This window comes from Polyodon spathula, chromosome 13, assembly GCF_017654505.1.
Source record: "Polyodon spathula isolate WHYD16114869_AA chromosome 13, ASM1765450v1, whole genome shotgun sequence".
Lineage (NCBI taxonomy): Eukaryota > Metazoa > Chordata > Actinopteri > Acipenseriformes > Polyodontidae > Polyodon > Polyodon spathula.
The window spans coordinates 25,197,362-25,213,036 of record NC_054546.1 but is presented as its reverse complement, the minus strand read 5'-3'; the positions used below and the strand labels follow the sequence as shown (position 1 = coordinate 25,213,036).

General features: G+C 43.0%; 1 protein-coding gene across 2 annotated transcripts in view; it reads left to right on the top strand.

Moving 5' to 3' along the window:
• Positions 1 to 15,675, top strand: part of usp5 (ubiquitin specific peptidase 5 (isopeptidase T)) — a 38,932-nt gene that overhangs the window by 8,159 nt on the left and 15,098 nt on the right. For both annotated transcript variants that reach the window (XM_041269533.1, XM_041269532.1), the window contains exons 2-11: positions 635 to 760; positions 4,026 to 4,092; positions 4,453 to 4,586; positions 6,279 to 6,424; positions 7,207 to 7,391; positions 8,596 to 8,690; positions 10,542 to 10,735; positions 13,823 to 13,894; positions 14,105 to 14,192; positions 14,271 to 14,396. In XM_041269533.1, coding sequence (XP_041125467.1) covers positions 635 to 760; positions 4,026 to 4,092; positions 4,453 to 4,586; positions 6,279 to 6,424; positions 7,207 to 7,391; positions 8,596 to 8,690; positions 10,542 to 10,735; positions 13,823 to 13,894; positions 14,105 to 14,192; positions 14,271 to 14,396 — 1,233 coding nt within the window. The remainder of the gene's footprint in view (positions 1 to 634; positions 761 to 4,025; positions 4,093 to 4,452; positions 4,587 to 6,278; positions 6,425 to 7,206; positions 7,392 to 8,595; positions 8,691 to 10,541; positions 10,736 to 13,822; positions 13,895 to 14,104; positions 14,193 to 14,270; positions 14,397 to 15,675) is intronic.

Sequence of the window (15,675 nt, the reverse complement as noted above, 5' to 3'; positions counted from 1 at the left end):
TCCTTCAAATTAAACTTCACAGTGACAACTAATGATTTCTGTTCAGTTTAAGTAGCCTAAAATTACATGTAGATGAATGCAATTTGCATTATTGTGCATTTAAACATGTCATAAATGATGATGGTTCCATGATTTCTTATTGAAGTTCGGTAAAATAATTAATGCGCCAGAATGCATTCTGTTAACTGTAAAAGTAATATTTTATGCAAGGACTGGGAATCACCAACCCGCTGAAGTGTAATCTCTGTTTTAACTGTATAAATATTTCTGAAAAATGGTTATTATTGTTTTGTGTAACATGCTTAATTATCTAACCGATTTTTCAGAAATATTGATTTGAAATCACAGAACCATCAGTTTATAACAATGAAAAGTGCATTAATCCACATGTAATCCATGCAATTTTATGCTACTTGAAAACTGAACAGAAATCTGGTAGTATTATGTTAAGCTGTATTGCAGTATACTGCAGTTTTGATAGACCAATGCTGGCTGAGAACATGTCCGGATTTGGTCTGTGGAAAAGGTGGCAACCCTAGGAAGAACCGAAATGACATCTTGTGATCACTTCCCTGAGTGCAGCTTTAGGGTTGAGAAGTCTTTACAGGTACTAATGTCTGCCCCATTTCTGTAGGAGTCTGAGGGAGGACTGTACGTCTGCATGAGCACGTTCCTGGGCTTCGGGAAGCAGTTTGTGGAGAGACACTACAGGAAGAGCGGCCAGAGAGCCTACCTGCACATCAAGAGGACCCGCAAACCGGTGAGGAGAGGAGACGAGAGGAGGGGAGGGAAGGGGAGGGAAGGGAAGGGAGACGGGGCCCTCCAAACCTTTTTCCCCATTGAGGGACTCAACTAAAAAAAAAAAAAAACGAAAGTCCCAGAGGATTGTAGTTATGTATTATTATAAAAACTTGTTCAAGTAATGTGAGTGTCATCAGATGTAAGTGGTGCAGTAAATAAAAGTAATGTTCAGACAGTATTTCTCCCCAAAACAGTGTATTTTTAATAATAATAAAAGTAATCCACCCCTTTACCAGCATAAAAAATAATAAAATAATAATTATAAAAACAATAGTCTGATGTACTTGCTCGGTCCCGTGTCCTCCGTGCACGAAATAGTGCGTGCTCCGTTCCGGGGACCGTGGTGCAAGAAGACGTGGTGCTGTGCAGTGAAGGGCTCTGGGTGATTGCTGGCTTGGTAGCATCAGCTCGGGCACTCGGTTCTCCTCCGCAACACAAAAAAACCCAACATGTAACAAAAAACAACAAACTACAGGCTCCAGCCATCAGGTTACGTTTGTTCAGCACAAAGCACCGTACTGACGTAGCTGCTTTCCCTTTGTACCCATGACCTCCTCCCTGCAATCAACCCGTCGCCATGGTTTCTCTAATAGAGGGCCGTCCCGCAGCTGCTTGCAATGAAGTCGTTCCGGGTACTTGCAACTACGTGCTCCCCCTAATATAGTCACCTTCCAGTTTCCACCTACCATCAAGACGGTCCATCTAGGAGGCAGCGTACCACCGTCTTTACACAGTGCCCTTTCTGATCAGGAGGGAGATTTACAACATCGATACTTTCTCTCTTTATCACAGTGAGTTAAAATAAAGTAGATGGTAAAATAAAGGAACTTCAAGTCCATCGGTCATTTTTATTACATTTTGCAGGAGACACTTCTCACAAGCACATGATCAGTGTTTCAAGATACATGAATTCTCCAAAGCTTGTATACTTTGAACATAGCAATCAGACCCCCCCCCCCCCCCCCCCCCCCCCCCCCCTTCATCCCCTCCTGGACGCTGATTGTAACTCATCTGTCCTTTGAAGATTATAATTCTTTCAGGAGCTTTTTGTAGTTGTGCGTTAAGTTCTTTTCTCTGTTTTCCTTTGACGTTCTAACTGTGTGAACAGAATGTTTATCCAAAGGTGTCACCTTCTTAAAAATGCAGCGTAGACTGCAGTCTCCTTTCAAATTGTCATAATATAGGGCTCACTAAAGCTTTCCTGCCATCATGGCTGTTTCACTTAATATTGAAACAAAATTGCCTTCATACTAGCTGTCTATGTAACCTAGCATTTTTTTTTTTTTTTTAAACTATCCAGCGTCTCTGAAATGTCTGTATCCCACAAGGAGATGTAGGGGATCCCAGTGAAGTACAAAGTCTGAATGTTCTGGTACACATCCTTTTTTTTATTCATTTATTACAGTTTTGACAATTATTTTAATAATAGAAACAAACACGGAAAGCCACAAACATTTTTTTTTCTGTTTAAAAGAACAAAAAGGCTTAGCAATAGTACCAACAAAAGCAGAATTCCATATAGATCAACTGCTCTCAACATTAAACACACCTATTCTACTGAACCAGACATCCCCACTTCTCTCAGTATTAAACACAATGAACCATTCTACTGAACCAGGCATCCCCACTGCTCTCAATATTAAACACAACCAACCATTCTACTGAACCAGACATCCCCACTGCTCTCAATAGTAAATGCTTCAGACCCTAACCTCAGGGCTGTTTTTCACTGTTATCATGGATTTCACAATTTCTGTGAAATGCACCCATTGCCACTCTGAAAATTCCCATTTCTAAAAATAGTGTAAATATCATTTTTATCTGTAATTTAAAAATAAAGAGTTTGCCTTACTAATGCACTACCTGTTACTGTTGCACTGCATTTAGTAACCTCGCATCCGGTTTACTTTGCATCTGGTAAATGTATGGAGCTGTCCGATTTCTCTAAAATGTCTTCGTGACAAGGTTGCTGAGTGGATACAGGTACAGAGGTGATGCAGTGCAGGAATGAAATGGACAGAAACTGTAATCCGGTTTGGAAAGGGGACTTTATTTATTTTTAATCCAGGTCTGGTGACCAAACAATAAACCCCGGCAGTACACAGCAATATGTAGTGCATGGAGGTAATAATAACGGGTTGCAGCCCAAACAATAAACACACTTTATCTGCCCCACAATAATACTGAACATGGTCACCAGTCTTGGGTGCGTGCAGTAGTGCTTGTGATGGGTGATAACAGGTTATTTTTGTGACTGTGGTGCAGTGTTGTTCTGGGTTTGTGCTGGCCCAAGGCGACAGCTCCGGATACGTGTTAGCTGTCTGGTGGTTCAGAAACAAAACAATTACTAACAATACAAACAAACAAAACATTCACAAATGCAATTTCAGTTTTCACTGGGGCCTCTCACAGTCCTTCTAGTTTCTAGTAACAAAACCAAACGAAGGAACAAATTGTGATTCTCCATCCCCTTTTATGCTGTTACGCATGACCCTTGGTAAACAAGTGCAGCTGTCTACAATCTTCAGCTGCTACGTCATTTCCCGTCTGGGTCAATACGTTCTTGCAACTGAGTCTCGCCTTCTTCCAGACTGACAGTCTTCCCGACCCTGGGAAAGAACTGTCAGGCTAGCCCGTCCAAAGAACTCTGTTCTCGCTACTTAGCGAGAACTGACAGGTCAGGAGGGAGATTTACAACCAAGATTCATTGTATTTCTGTCGCTACCTTGGGAAAGAAATATGTCAAAGGGTAACCTCTGTGAACGCTACTTAGACAACTGTCAGGTCAGGACGAGATTTACCAACCAAGATTCATGTGGTCGGTTCATTACAGTTTACAAAAAAGACTAGCCAAGGTAAGAAATATCTCTGATAAAGACACCAGCTTTATCAAAGCTCAGAAATATCTCTGATTAAAGATCATTCTGTCCAGTACAAGAAGGGGACATTTCACATGTCTGTTTTTTTTTTTTTTTTTAGATTTGTTTATAGTTTACTGATGGTGAAAATGCTGTGGAGTGAAAGGTGGACATAAAAATTGAAATATTCTACGATTAACATATTTGGGAATATCTGTTGTGTAATAACTAGAGAAAATTATCCATTTAGAATGTGACCACACTATGTTTGTGTGCTTTATTAAATATAGTTTATTGTGAAATATCTTCAAATACCTCTTTAGACTGAAATGCAATGAATAAACCATGTTGAAAATGTTGTTTCAGAAGGAAGAGGAGGGGGGGTCAGGATCAGGGGACCCTCCAAGGAAGAAACCCACCCGGCTGGCGATCGGTGAGAGGGGGGGACACTGAGATATCAGTGGGTATAGAGATCATCACTCCCTGCTCTGTATAGAGATTCCCCCCCCCCCCCCACCCCCTCTCTGTATAGAGATCCCCCCCCCCCACGCTCTGTATAGAGATACCCCCCGCGCGCTCTATATAGAGATCCCCCCCCACCCCCCCGCGCTCTGTATAGAGATCCCCCCCCTGCTCTGTATAGAGATCAGGGACGATATCTAGTTCATCCTGCCCCCCCCCCTCCCTCAATCTCTCCCAGTTCAAGGTGAATCCACATCTACTTTCTCTGGTGATCCAGGATTTTTATTTTCCCCCCCCCCCCCCCCCCCCCCCCCCCCCCCCCTCTCTCTAGGAGTGGAGGGAGGATTTGAAGTCTCCTCTGAGCATGCTCAGTTTGAAGAGGAAGTGAAGCTGGTGATTCTCCCAGAGAGACTGGAAGTGACATCAGAGGACTTGAGCAGCATGCCTGATGTTGTGAGAGAGAGGGTGAGTGAAGGAGGAGAGATTATAAATGCATTCTGCCTGTCTGTTGGGTCTGTGTATCTGTGTGTGTCTCAGGTCTCCCCCTCCTCTCCTCTCTCACTCCAGTACAGTTCTTGGGAAATCAAGTGCATTCTGGTTGTCTTATTATTTCCAATTGTTTTATTTTTTTTTTTTTAAGATTGAATTTTGGTCCGGATTCAGTTTACTTTTATCTCATTTTTGTTTATCAAAGTAATTTTCCAATTATTACCATTTCTGATTGCAATTCATTGTCTGTTTAAGTGTTTCGGTCAGTGGGTTCCTCGCTTTGGCTTAATTGTTTAGACACAGTCTTCTTTTTCTTATTGAGAAAGTGTTTCAGTGTCTTGCAGTAGCTGAGGTGTGATTCTGTATTGTTGGGTTCTCTGTTTTTGGTTGGATTGTTGGGCTCTCTGTGTTTTTGGTTGGATGGTTGGATTGTTGGGCTCTCTGTGTTTTTGGGTGGGTTCTCTGTGTTTTTGGTTGGATGGTTGGATTGTTGGGCTGTCTCTGTTTTTGGTTGGGTTCTCTGTTTTTAGTTGGATTGTTGGGTTCACTGTGTTTCTGGTTGGATTGTTGGGTTCTGTTTTTGGTTGGATTGTTGGGCTCTGTTTTTGGTTGGATTGTTGGGCTCTCTTTTTGGTTGGATTGTTGGGCTCTCTTTTTGGTTGGATTGTTGGGCTCTCTTTTTGGTTGGATTGTTGGGCTGTGTGTTTTTGGTTGGATTGTTAGGATCTGTTTTTCGTTGGATAGTTCTCTAGTTGTTTTACACTCAGTGTCAAACCATTTTCATTTGGTTTATTTTGTAATTTTAGTTTTTTTCTGTTTGTTTTCCTGAGTTTTGAATTTGTCGCTGTTTTCAAATATATAATTTATGGATAAGAACATAAAACCATAAGAGTTTACAAACGAGAGGATGCCATTCGGCCCATCTTGCACTTTTGGATGTTAGTAGCTTACAGGATTCTCGCCAGCGCTGTTGAGTGTAATGGGCCATTACGTTGCTACCTGGAAAAATGACGCTGTAATGAGGCCACTACGCTGTGTTTTCAGTTTGCGTGATGGCCAAAATATAATAATAATCCTGTGAAACATTGTTGATTTATTCCTTTGTGAGAAATTGGTTTGCTTAAAATACTTGTTTCAGCTCTCAATACAATTCAATGTGTTGGTTGTGACAGCATGTTCTTTAGTTTGGTGCGTATGTGACACGGAGATAAGATTGACCTTCACTAAACTTTATAGCACATTCCCCCCTGTTGACAGATGAGACTAGGTTGTGGGTGCGTCCCTGATATACAGCTCTGTAACAACCAACACCATTGCAGATCTTTATTGTTATTATACCATATATACGTTCCCTGTAAGACTTTCATTTAGTTATCCACTGTGGCTAAAATAACTTAACATTTTTTAGCCACACTGGAAAAACATTAACCACTTAACAATACTACAGAGAAGTTAGAAACATACTGTTTCAGCAAGGCAATATAGACTTATTTTATTTGAAAACACATAGATATTTAAATGCCAGACCCTACCATTTACAATACACACAAATAGTATATTTAAATTGCACTATAACTCTGATTCCCATTTAATAAATGCCAAACTTAGTCCCATGTGAAAAAACATCATTACATATTTCTCTCTCTCTCACCCCGCCACTCTCTCTAGGTGTCTCTCTCTCTCTCCGGTATTCTCTCCTCGGACTCTGCCTCTCACCAGGATGAGGTTCAGCAGTGGGACGGGGAGGTACGGCTTGTCTCCAAGCACGCCGCAGGACTACAGCAGCTCGACTCTGGGCTGCGCATCCCCCCCAGGTGAGAGCAGGAAACCACCGCCATTCTGGCTTTCGAGCAGAGCCGACCCTGTGCACCCACAGAGGGGCTGGAGCCAAGATGCCCGACACAGGGGCACTGCTTCTTCACATTCTGTTAAATGTCACTCCAGGGATGGAAATAAGATACTCCAGTCCTGGTTTTGCTATGAGTTTAGTGAGACAAATGTGAGCTTGTTACCTCTACGCTGTGTCTAATCAAGCTGATAGTAAAACCTGGACTGGGTGAAACTGCTGTGCAATATGAATCTTATTTCCACCCCTGCACCCCTGCCATTGGCATCTAGGATAAGGCATGTTCCTATACAGGACCCCTTCTTCAGGGCTGTAAATCTACATTCAACAGATTGGATTGTTTCCTCTTTAAAGTGCGTTACACAAGCCCTGTCTCTCGCATTTCCATTCAGTGTGCGGAGCTCCTATCTGCACGGCTAGTGCTCCCCACTGACACTGCAGTCTGGGGCGGACATCTTGGCTTTGCCCCCGGCAGTGTGTGCCGAGTGCGGCTGTGTGCTCGAGTCACAATGGTGCCAGTGTCCTCACTGTCCCTGGCCTGCAGTTTGTGTGTCTGTCCCTGTCCTGCAGTCTGTGTGTCTTCTCACTGTTCCTGTCCCGCAGTGTCCTCAGTGTGCCTGTCCCAAAGTTTGTGTTTTTGTGTCCTCGGTGTCCCTGTCCTGGTGTGTATCTTCAGTGTCCCTGTCCCACCTTCCTGTCCCTGTCCTGTAGTCTTTGTTTGTGTGTGTCCTCACTGTCCCTGTCCCACAGTGGCTGGCGCTGTCAGGTCTGTGACCTCGATGAGAATCTCTGGATGAACCTCACTGACGGGGCGATTCTGTGTGGCCGGCGCTACTTCGACGGGAGCGGCGGGAACAACCATGCCATGCAGCACTACCGCGAGACAGGCTTCCCGCTGGCCGTCAAACTGGGCACCATCACCCCGGCCGGAGCAGGTAAGCACTGCGCTCCCCCAATACCCCTCGATACTCTACATACCCCTCGATACTCTCAATACCCCCATACCCCTCCATATCCCTTCATAGCCCTTGTGGCAGAGCGGGTAAGTGAGTGCAGGTGAAGGCAGTGCAGAAGGAACAGCCAGACAATGATATACAGGTGCAAGGGTGTTTATTGAGTTAACAATGTTCAGAGCCTGATGGCAAACAACTGTAAATAATAAATGTTGTACAGTGATACAACGGTGTATATTACTTTATTTATAATCCCCGGGTTTGACCCACAACCAAAAGTCCTGTTCTTTTACACCGACACATAACACAAAACACATACATGGGTCCTACAGTGAGTGAATTAATGCTCGTGGTGAAAAGGGAACTGCTGGTGTCTGGGTTTGATGCTGGCCTGCGGCTACAGCTCCAGATTGTGTTAGTAGTCTTAGAAAACAAACAAACATACAGTTTACTTAGACAAACAACAAAACACAACACTCATGTATAATCACTGGTTCTCCTTTTAGGTTTGTTTCTAACGGTTTACCAAATGAACAGATTACTTGCACTATGACCCCTATTTATACCCTCCCTCATGACCCCTTGGTTAACGAGCGCATCCCCTCCTCCAATCCGCGGATGCCACGTCGTTTCACATCCAGGTCATTGGGTCTGGGTACCGTAGTTCTGCCCCTTTTCTAGATGGCCGATTTCCACCTAACGATGGGAATTAATTGTCATGCCATTTAGTCCAAGGTACTCTGTTCCCTTTACACAGTGCCCTCACAGGTCGGGAGGGAGATCTAATACCAAGAATCAGTCGCTCTGTCACACCCCTCAATACTCTCCATACCCTCAATACCGCTCTCAGACATGTCCTACTATTGAGTTTGAATTGTGTTCCCCTCCTATCAGCGTGTCCCTCCTATTGGTTTTGCATTGTTCACCTCTCAGACGTGTCCCTCCTATTGATTTTGCATTGTGTTCCCCTCCTCTCGGACGTGTCCTCCTATTGATTTTGCATTGTTCCCTTCCTCTCAGGCCTGTCCTCCTATTGATTTGGCATTGTTCCCCCCTCAGACCTGTCCTGTTGATTTTGTATTGTTCCCCCCTCAGACCTGTCCTCCTATTATTGATTTTGCATTGTGTTCCCCTCCTCTCAGATGTGTCCTCTTACTGATTTTGCATTGTGTTCCACTCCTCTCAGACGTGTACTCCTATGATGAGGATGACATGGTTTTGGATCCTGGGCTCCCTTCACATCTCGCCCACTTCGGCATCGACATGATGCAAATGCAGAAGGTACCGCCCCTCCCCAAACAGATACCGACTGCTTCCCTCTGTACGGACCACTCTCCACGTGTATCAGGGTTACAGACTCTGCTGTACCACAATAGTGTTGATTGCAACCCTGTGTGTAATGATCCATTCCTCTAATAGGGTCGGTCTGCTGGGTTTTCAATTCCTTACAAGCAAGTAGGGGCACCGATCTCATCCTGGTGTGTGGAGCCCATGGGGAGAGTGTGGGACGGGGTACCCCCTTCTATTTAAAAAAAAAAAAAAAAAAAAAAAAAAAAAAAAAGGCATTCTAATGCTGCAACTTTGGGTGGTTTAAGGATGTGCTAGACTAGTAGTGGTCTGCTTGTAGTCTACAAAGTATTCCGTGCAGTGAAGGAGCTTTATTTCAACACTGCTCACAGCAAGGCAAGAGCAACATGAACAACAATTAACTTGAAGCAGCAAGGCTCCTGCAATACAAGACTGGCTGCAAATGTGTAGTTGGTGACCGCACCTTTAACTATGTCCACTAATATGGAAACAGCATGCTGCAGCTCACATGCACAATATTAGTCAGCTCCTAATCTGACAGCATGATACACAGAAAGCTCGTATGATTACATGTTACTGGTTATTTTTCAGTAAAAACAAGTTTAAATTGCATCTTTTTTGTTCTGGTGTTTTTGATATTAAATACACCACAGCAAGCTCATTGTGCTAATGAAAATATCTAAAATATGACAATCCTGAGAGCTAAATTTAGTGAATGTCAGTTTATTTTACTGCATTAAGTAAGCTGCAGTACATTTAATTTTTAACTCTCTAAATATTTTACTTTTTTCCTTACCAGTATACTTCCTAATTACAGTCCCTAGTATTTGTATGTGCTCTGTTTTCACCTTTCTGGTCAGTTTGAGAAATAAACTTGGTTTGCTCTGCAACAGCTGACCTTGCTTTACAAAACCCACACTGCATTAAGGTTTTTTATTATGGTAACATCTTCAATTACTGGTCTTGCTGCTTTGACTGAAGAGATATCGGCTCATCATCTAACTAGGGAATCTGTGGTGCAATTAAATCATCCTTAAACTCCTGATGGTACACAGTGTTACGGCTGCTATAGAGGATGCAGACGAGAAACATTCTCATGGGATTTGATTTAGGTACTGTACAATTAAACTGGTGAAAGATAACGCTGGTTTATTGGAGTTCACAAAACCCCCCTTTTGAGTTCGGTATGATAGCCTTTTCACTTCCTGTTTTGTTTAATTATTGAGCTTTTTGCTGCATTACAGCCCTTCAATGATTTTCAAGTTTTCAGGGCATTTTGTTAATGGCATGTGTGCAACAAACAGACTTTAAGTGTGTTTTTTATTTTTATTTTTCGATGTTCTTGTTCTAATTTTTTTTACACAACCATACTCGCACACATTTGGTCACCATCACACCTGTTGCATGAAACTGGGGTTCCCATTTCTGCTGGTGTTGATAATATACAGCACCTCTCTTCAATAAAGCATTTGTTTGCCAGCTGACAAGGTTTCAGAGGATATGTCATCATGTCTTTCTTCTTAAAGGCGTACAGCCCCCTATACATGAACCTCCAGTGTATATATGTCTCGTCTTACAGTATGATAATACAATGATAAATGGACTGAATAATTGTAATATTTTTTAATGAAGTAGTTGGGCAAATCTAATATTAGGTGGTGGATGGTGCCGGTCGCCTGCTTACTTTGAAAACCTTGTATGATATAGTGACTGATTCTGTATGGGTCTGTGTGGAGCATGTCTTGTCTGAATTCCTGTATATGCAGTGACTTTTCCTATATATGGACCAGTCTGTGTTCTGTATTGATGGATTTCTCCTCTCAGACTGACAAGACAATGACGGAGCTGGAGATTGATATGAACCAGCGCATTGGGGAGTGGGAGGTGATCCAGGAGTCGGGGGGTGCGCTGCAGCCTCTCTGTGGCCCGGGGTACACTGGCATGAAGAACCTGGGCAACAGCTGCTACCTGAACTCTGTGATGCAGGTGCTGTTCAGTGTGCCGGACTTCCAGAGCACGTGAGTGAGAGGGGGGGGGGGGTTTGGTGTGTGAGGGGTGAGGGGTATGGGTGGAGGGGAGGACCTCCCCTCCCCTCCCCGAGGGGTCCCCTAAGAACATAAGAAAGTTTACAAACGAGAGGAGGCCATTCGGCCCATCTTGCTCATTTGGTTGTTAGTAGCTTATTGATCCCAAAATCTCATCAAGCAGCTTCTTGAAGGATCCCAGGGTGTCAGCTTCAACAACATTACTGGGGAGTTGATTCCAGACCCTCACAATTCTCTGTGTAAAAAAGTGTCTCCTATTTTCTGTTCTGAATGCCCCTTTGTCTAAACTCCATTTGTGACCCCTGGTCCTTGTTTCTTTTTTCAGGCTGAAAAAGTCCCTTGGGTCAACACTGTCAATACCTTTTAGAATTTTGAATGCTTGAATTAGGTCGCCACGTAGTCTTCTTTGTTCAAGACTGAACAGATTCAATTCTTTTAGCCTGTCTGCATATGACATGCCTTTTAAGCCCAGAATAATTCTGGTCGCTCTTCTTTGCACTCTTTCTAGAGCAGCAATATCTTTTTTATAGCGAGGTGACCAGAACTGCACACAATATTCAAGATGAGGTCTTACTAGTGCATTGTACAGTTTTAACATTACTTCCCTTGATTTAAATTCAACACTTTTCACAATGTATCCAAGCATCTTGTTAGCCTTTTTTATAGCTTCCCCACATTGTCTAGATGAAGACATTTCTGAGTCAACAAAAACTCCTAGGTCTTTTTCATAGATTCCTTCTCCAATTTCAGTATCTCCCATATGATATTTATAATGCACATTTGTATTTCCTGCGTGCAGTACCTTACACTTTTCTCTATTAAATGTCATTTGCCATGTGTCTGCCCAGTTCTGAATCTTGTCTAGATCATTTTGAATGACCTTTGCTGCTGCAACAGTGTTTGCCACTCCTCCTACTTTTGTGTCGTCTGCAAATTTAACAAGTTTGCTTACTATACCAGAATCTAAATCATTAATGTAGATTAGGAATAGCAGAGGACCTAATACTGATCCCTGTGGTACACCGCTGGTTACCACACTCCATTCTGAGATTTTTCCTCTAATCAGTACTTTCTGTTTTCTACATGTTAACCACTCCCTAATCCATGTACATGTGTTTCCTTGAATCCCAACTGCGTTCAGTTTGAGAATTAATCTTTTGTGCGGGACTTTGTCAAAAGCTTTCTGGAAATCTAAATAAAAAACATGTCATATGCTTTGCAATTATCCATTATGGATGTTGCATCCTCAAAAAAATCAAGCAAGTTAGTTAGACACGATCTCCCTTTCCTAAAACCATGCTGACTGTCTCCCAGGATACTGTTACCATATAGGTAATTTTCCATTTTGGATCTTATTATAGTTTCCATAAGTTTGCATATAATAGAAGTCAGGCTTATTGGTCTGTAGTTACCTGGTTCAGTTTTGTTTCCCTTTTTGTGGATCGGTATTACGTTTGCAATTTTCCAGTCTGTCGGTACCACCCCTGTGTCAAGAGACTGCTGCATGATCTTGGTTAGCGGTTTGTAAATTACTTCTTTCATTTCTTTGAGTACTATTGGGAGGATCTCATCTGGCCCAGGGGATTTGTTTATTTTAAGAGCTCCTAGTCCCTTTAACACTTCTGCCTCAGTTATGCTAAAGTTATTTAAAACTGGATAGGAACTGGATGACATGTGGGGCATGTTGTCAGTATCTTCCTTTGTAAAAACTTGTGAAAAGTAATCATTTAATATATTTGCTATTTTTTTTTTCTTCATCTACTATTTTGCCATTTGTATCTCTTAAACATTTAATCTCCTCTTTGAATGTTCTCTTGCTGTTGTAATATTGGAAAAACATTTTGGAATTGGTTTTAGCTCCCTTAGCAATGTTCATTTCTATTTCTCTCTTGGCCTTTCTAACTTCCTTTTTGACTTGCGTTTGCAGTTCTGTGTACTCTTTCTGCGTACTTTCTTTTTGGTCCTTTTTTAATGCTCTGTAAAGTGCCTTTTTTCGCTGAATATTTTTTTTAATTGATCTATTAAACCATTTTGGCAATTTAGTTTTACATTTAGATTTGTCTACTTTAGGGATGTAATTGTTTTGCGCCTCTAGTACTACATTTTTGAAGAACAACCATGCTTTTTCTGTGGGTGTTTTCTCTATTTTACTCCAATCTACTTCTGTTAGTCTCTGTTTCATACCTTCATAGTTTGCTTTTCTAAAATTGTAAACCTTAACTTTAGTCTTTACTTTTGGGGATTTAAAAAACACTTCAAATGAGACCATGTTGTGGTCTGAGTTTGCCAGTGGTTCTCTGACCTCTATTTTAGTTATTCTATCTTCGTTATTTGAAAAGACTAAATCAAGGCATGCCTCCCCTCTAGTTGGTGCCTTGACAAATTGTGTTAGAAAGCAGTCATTTGTCATTTCCACCATTTCTATTTCATCCTTCGCAGTACCCACCGGGTTTTCCCATTTTATTTGGGGGAAGTTGAAATCCCCCATTAGTATGGCTTCTCCTTTGCTACACGCATTTCTAATGTCATTGTATAACAGATTATTGTGCTCACCGTCTGAATCTGGCGGTCTATAGCATGCTCCTATTATTATGCCGTTTGAATTTTTGTCCGTTATTCTGACCCATATTGATTCGGTTTTATTTTCTTTGTCCAGGTTTAACACCTGGGCTTCAAGACTGTTTCTTATGTATAGCGCTACCCCTCTTCCTCTTCTGTCCTGCCTGTCTTTCCTATACAGTGTATACCCACAAATATTATATTCGTCCCCATCTCTATCAGACAACCACGCTTCTGTAACACCTATCACATCATAGTTACCTGTTAGTGCAGTAGCTTCAAGTTCTAGAATTTTGTTTCTGATACTTCTAGCATTTAGATAAATATATTTAATGGTTGTCTTACCTGAGTTGTTGTTCTTGTTTTGATGCAATCTCCCTTCTGCTTTTTTGTTGATTTCTCCCCCCTTCCTTTCTAGGGGAGGGGGGAGTGCAGTACAGTGCAGTGCAGTGCAGTACAGTGCAGTGTGTCTGTTTTGATGGAATATCTTGTTGTTTTCAGGTATGTTGCGAATTTGGAGAAAATTTACCAAGACGCCCCGACAGACCCAACTCAGGATTTCAGAACACAAGTGTAAGAGACTGTCAGCATGGGGTGGGGTCACAGTGTGTGTGGAGAGGGGGGGTCACAACGGGGGGTGTGGGCACGGTCATAGTGGGGTGGGCACAATCACAGCGGGGTTGTTGTCTGCAGTATTGCAGATGGGGCTGCAGGTCTCCATTCAGTTTTAGATGTTTCTGAAGACTCCTGTGCTGAAGCTGATGTGTTGATTGTGTGTTGCAGGGCAAAGCTGGGTCACGGGCTGCTCTCAGGGGAGTACTGCAGGCCGGCCGAGGGGTGGAGCGAGGGGGGCCCCAGCACAGAGCCCAAGGTGAGCTGGAGCTGAACTCTATTGAGCGACGCCTTAATAAATGACCCCGTGTAAACAGCTTTTCTCTCACTGTGATAGGGGGATCAGGAGGGCATAGCCCCCCGAATGTTCAAGGCTCTGGTTGGGAAGGGGCATCCGGAATTCTCCACAAATCGGCAGCAAGATGCCCAGGAATTCCTGCTGCACTTTGTCAACATGGTTGAGGTGAGTCTGTATGTTTTGTGTGTGAGCCTCTGTGTCAGTGTGTTGAGTTTTGAACTGCCTTAGCGGAGACAAGAATCACTATATAAAATCTCCTCCCTCCCTCTCTCCCCTCCTCCTCTCCACTCTTTCCCTCCCCCACCCCGCCTCCCACTTTCCTCCTCTCTCCTCCCCTCGATCCTTCCCCTCTCCCTTCTCCTGCCCTCTACCATCTTCTCTCTCAAGTTCAAGTTCAAATGCTTTATTGGCATGACAAGCAGAACAAGTATTGCCAAAGCTACAACACAATACACAAAGATGCAATAGAACAGATACCACACGGTTATATTGAGCACATCTTACAGCAGGACTCTGGCGGCAGGATTCTACAAATTCTGCAGCAATTATTGCTCCCTCTTCTCCCAGAAGAGCCTGTAGTTTCTCCTCCTGGCTCTGGAGCAGGAAACCCTCTATGAATCTGCCAGTCTGAGGCAGTATCTCTCTCTCAGCTCTCTGTATCTCTCACAGTAGAGGATAAAGTAGGTCTCAGTTTCAATCTCTCCACTGTTGCACTGGGAACAGATTCTGGCTTCCCTAGGTTTCCACTGTGCTCTATACCTGTCTGTTTCAATGGCTAGTTTGTGGTCACTAATCCTTTATTTTGACAACAGGTGTTTTGTTGTTTTTTTTTTTTTTTTTTTTACAAGGTTTAGATATTTGGCCAGGGTGTATTGTCTGTTGAGGGAGCTGTAGAGGTGGAGTTTATTTTGGCTTTTAATCTCCAGTAGAGGGTGTATTTCTCTATCAGGGCAGATTCTACAGCTTTTCTCAGTGCCCTCTGGCTGCTGGGCTCATGGGTAGGACTATTGTGGATGTTGATGCTGGTGTGTGTGGCCAGGGATGTGATGTAGGACTGGAGCGAGGGTTTAGCTGTACTGCCCAGGGAGGATTCAAGGGCTTGGAAGTGGAGGGAGTTTGGGCTGCTGTTTCTCAGATGGAGCCAGAACTGGGTGATTCTTTTCTGGATGGGGATCAGCAGAGGCACTCTTCCTAGTTCTGCTCTGCAGTAGTTTTTGGGGGCTTCTCTGTGTAAGTGAAGGAGCTCTTTACAGACGCGCAGGTGTGTGGTTTCTGTGGGCGTTTTGTCCCACTGTGTGTACGCTGTACTCAGGGTTGGGCTCAGACTTCACTCCCATAGAGCAGAGTTGGATGTATGATGTCAAACAGCTTCTGTAATAATTTGGTTGGGGGTTTAAATGTGGCCAATTGTTTTTCAATAGTGTAGTACACTCTTTTAGTGTTT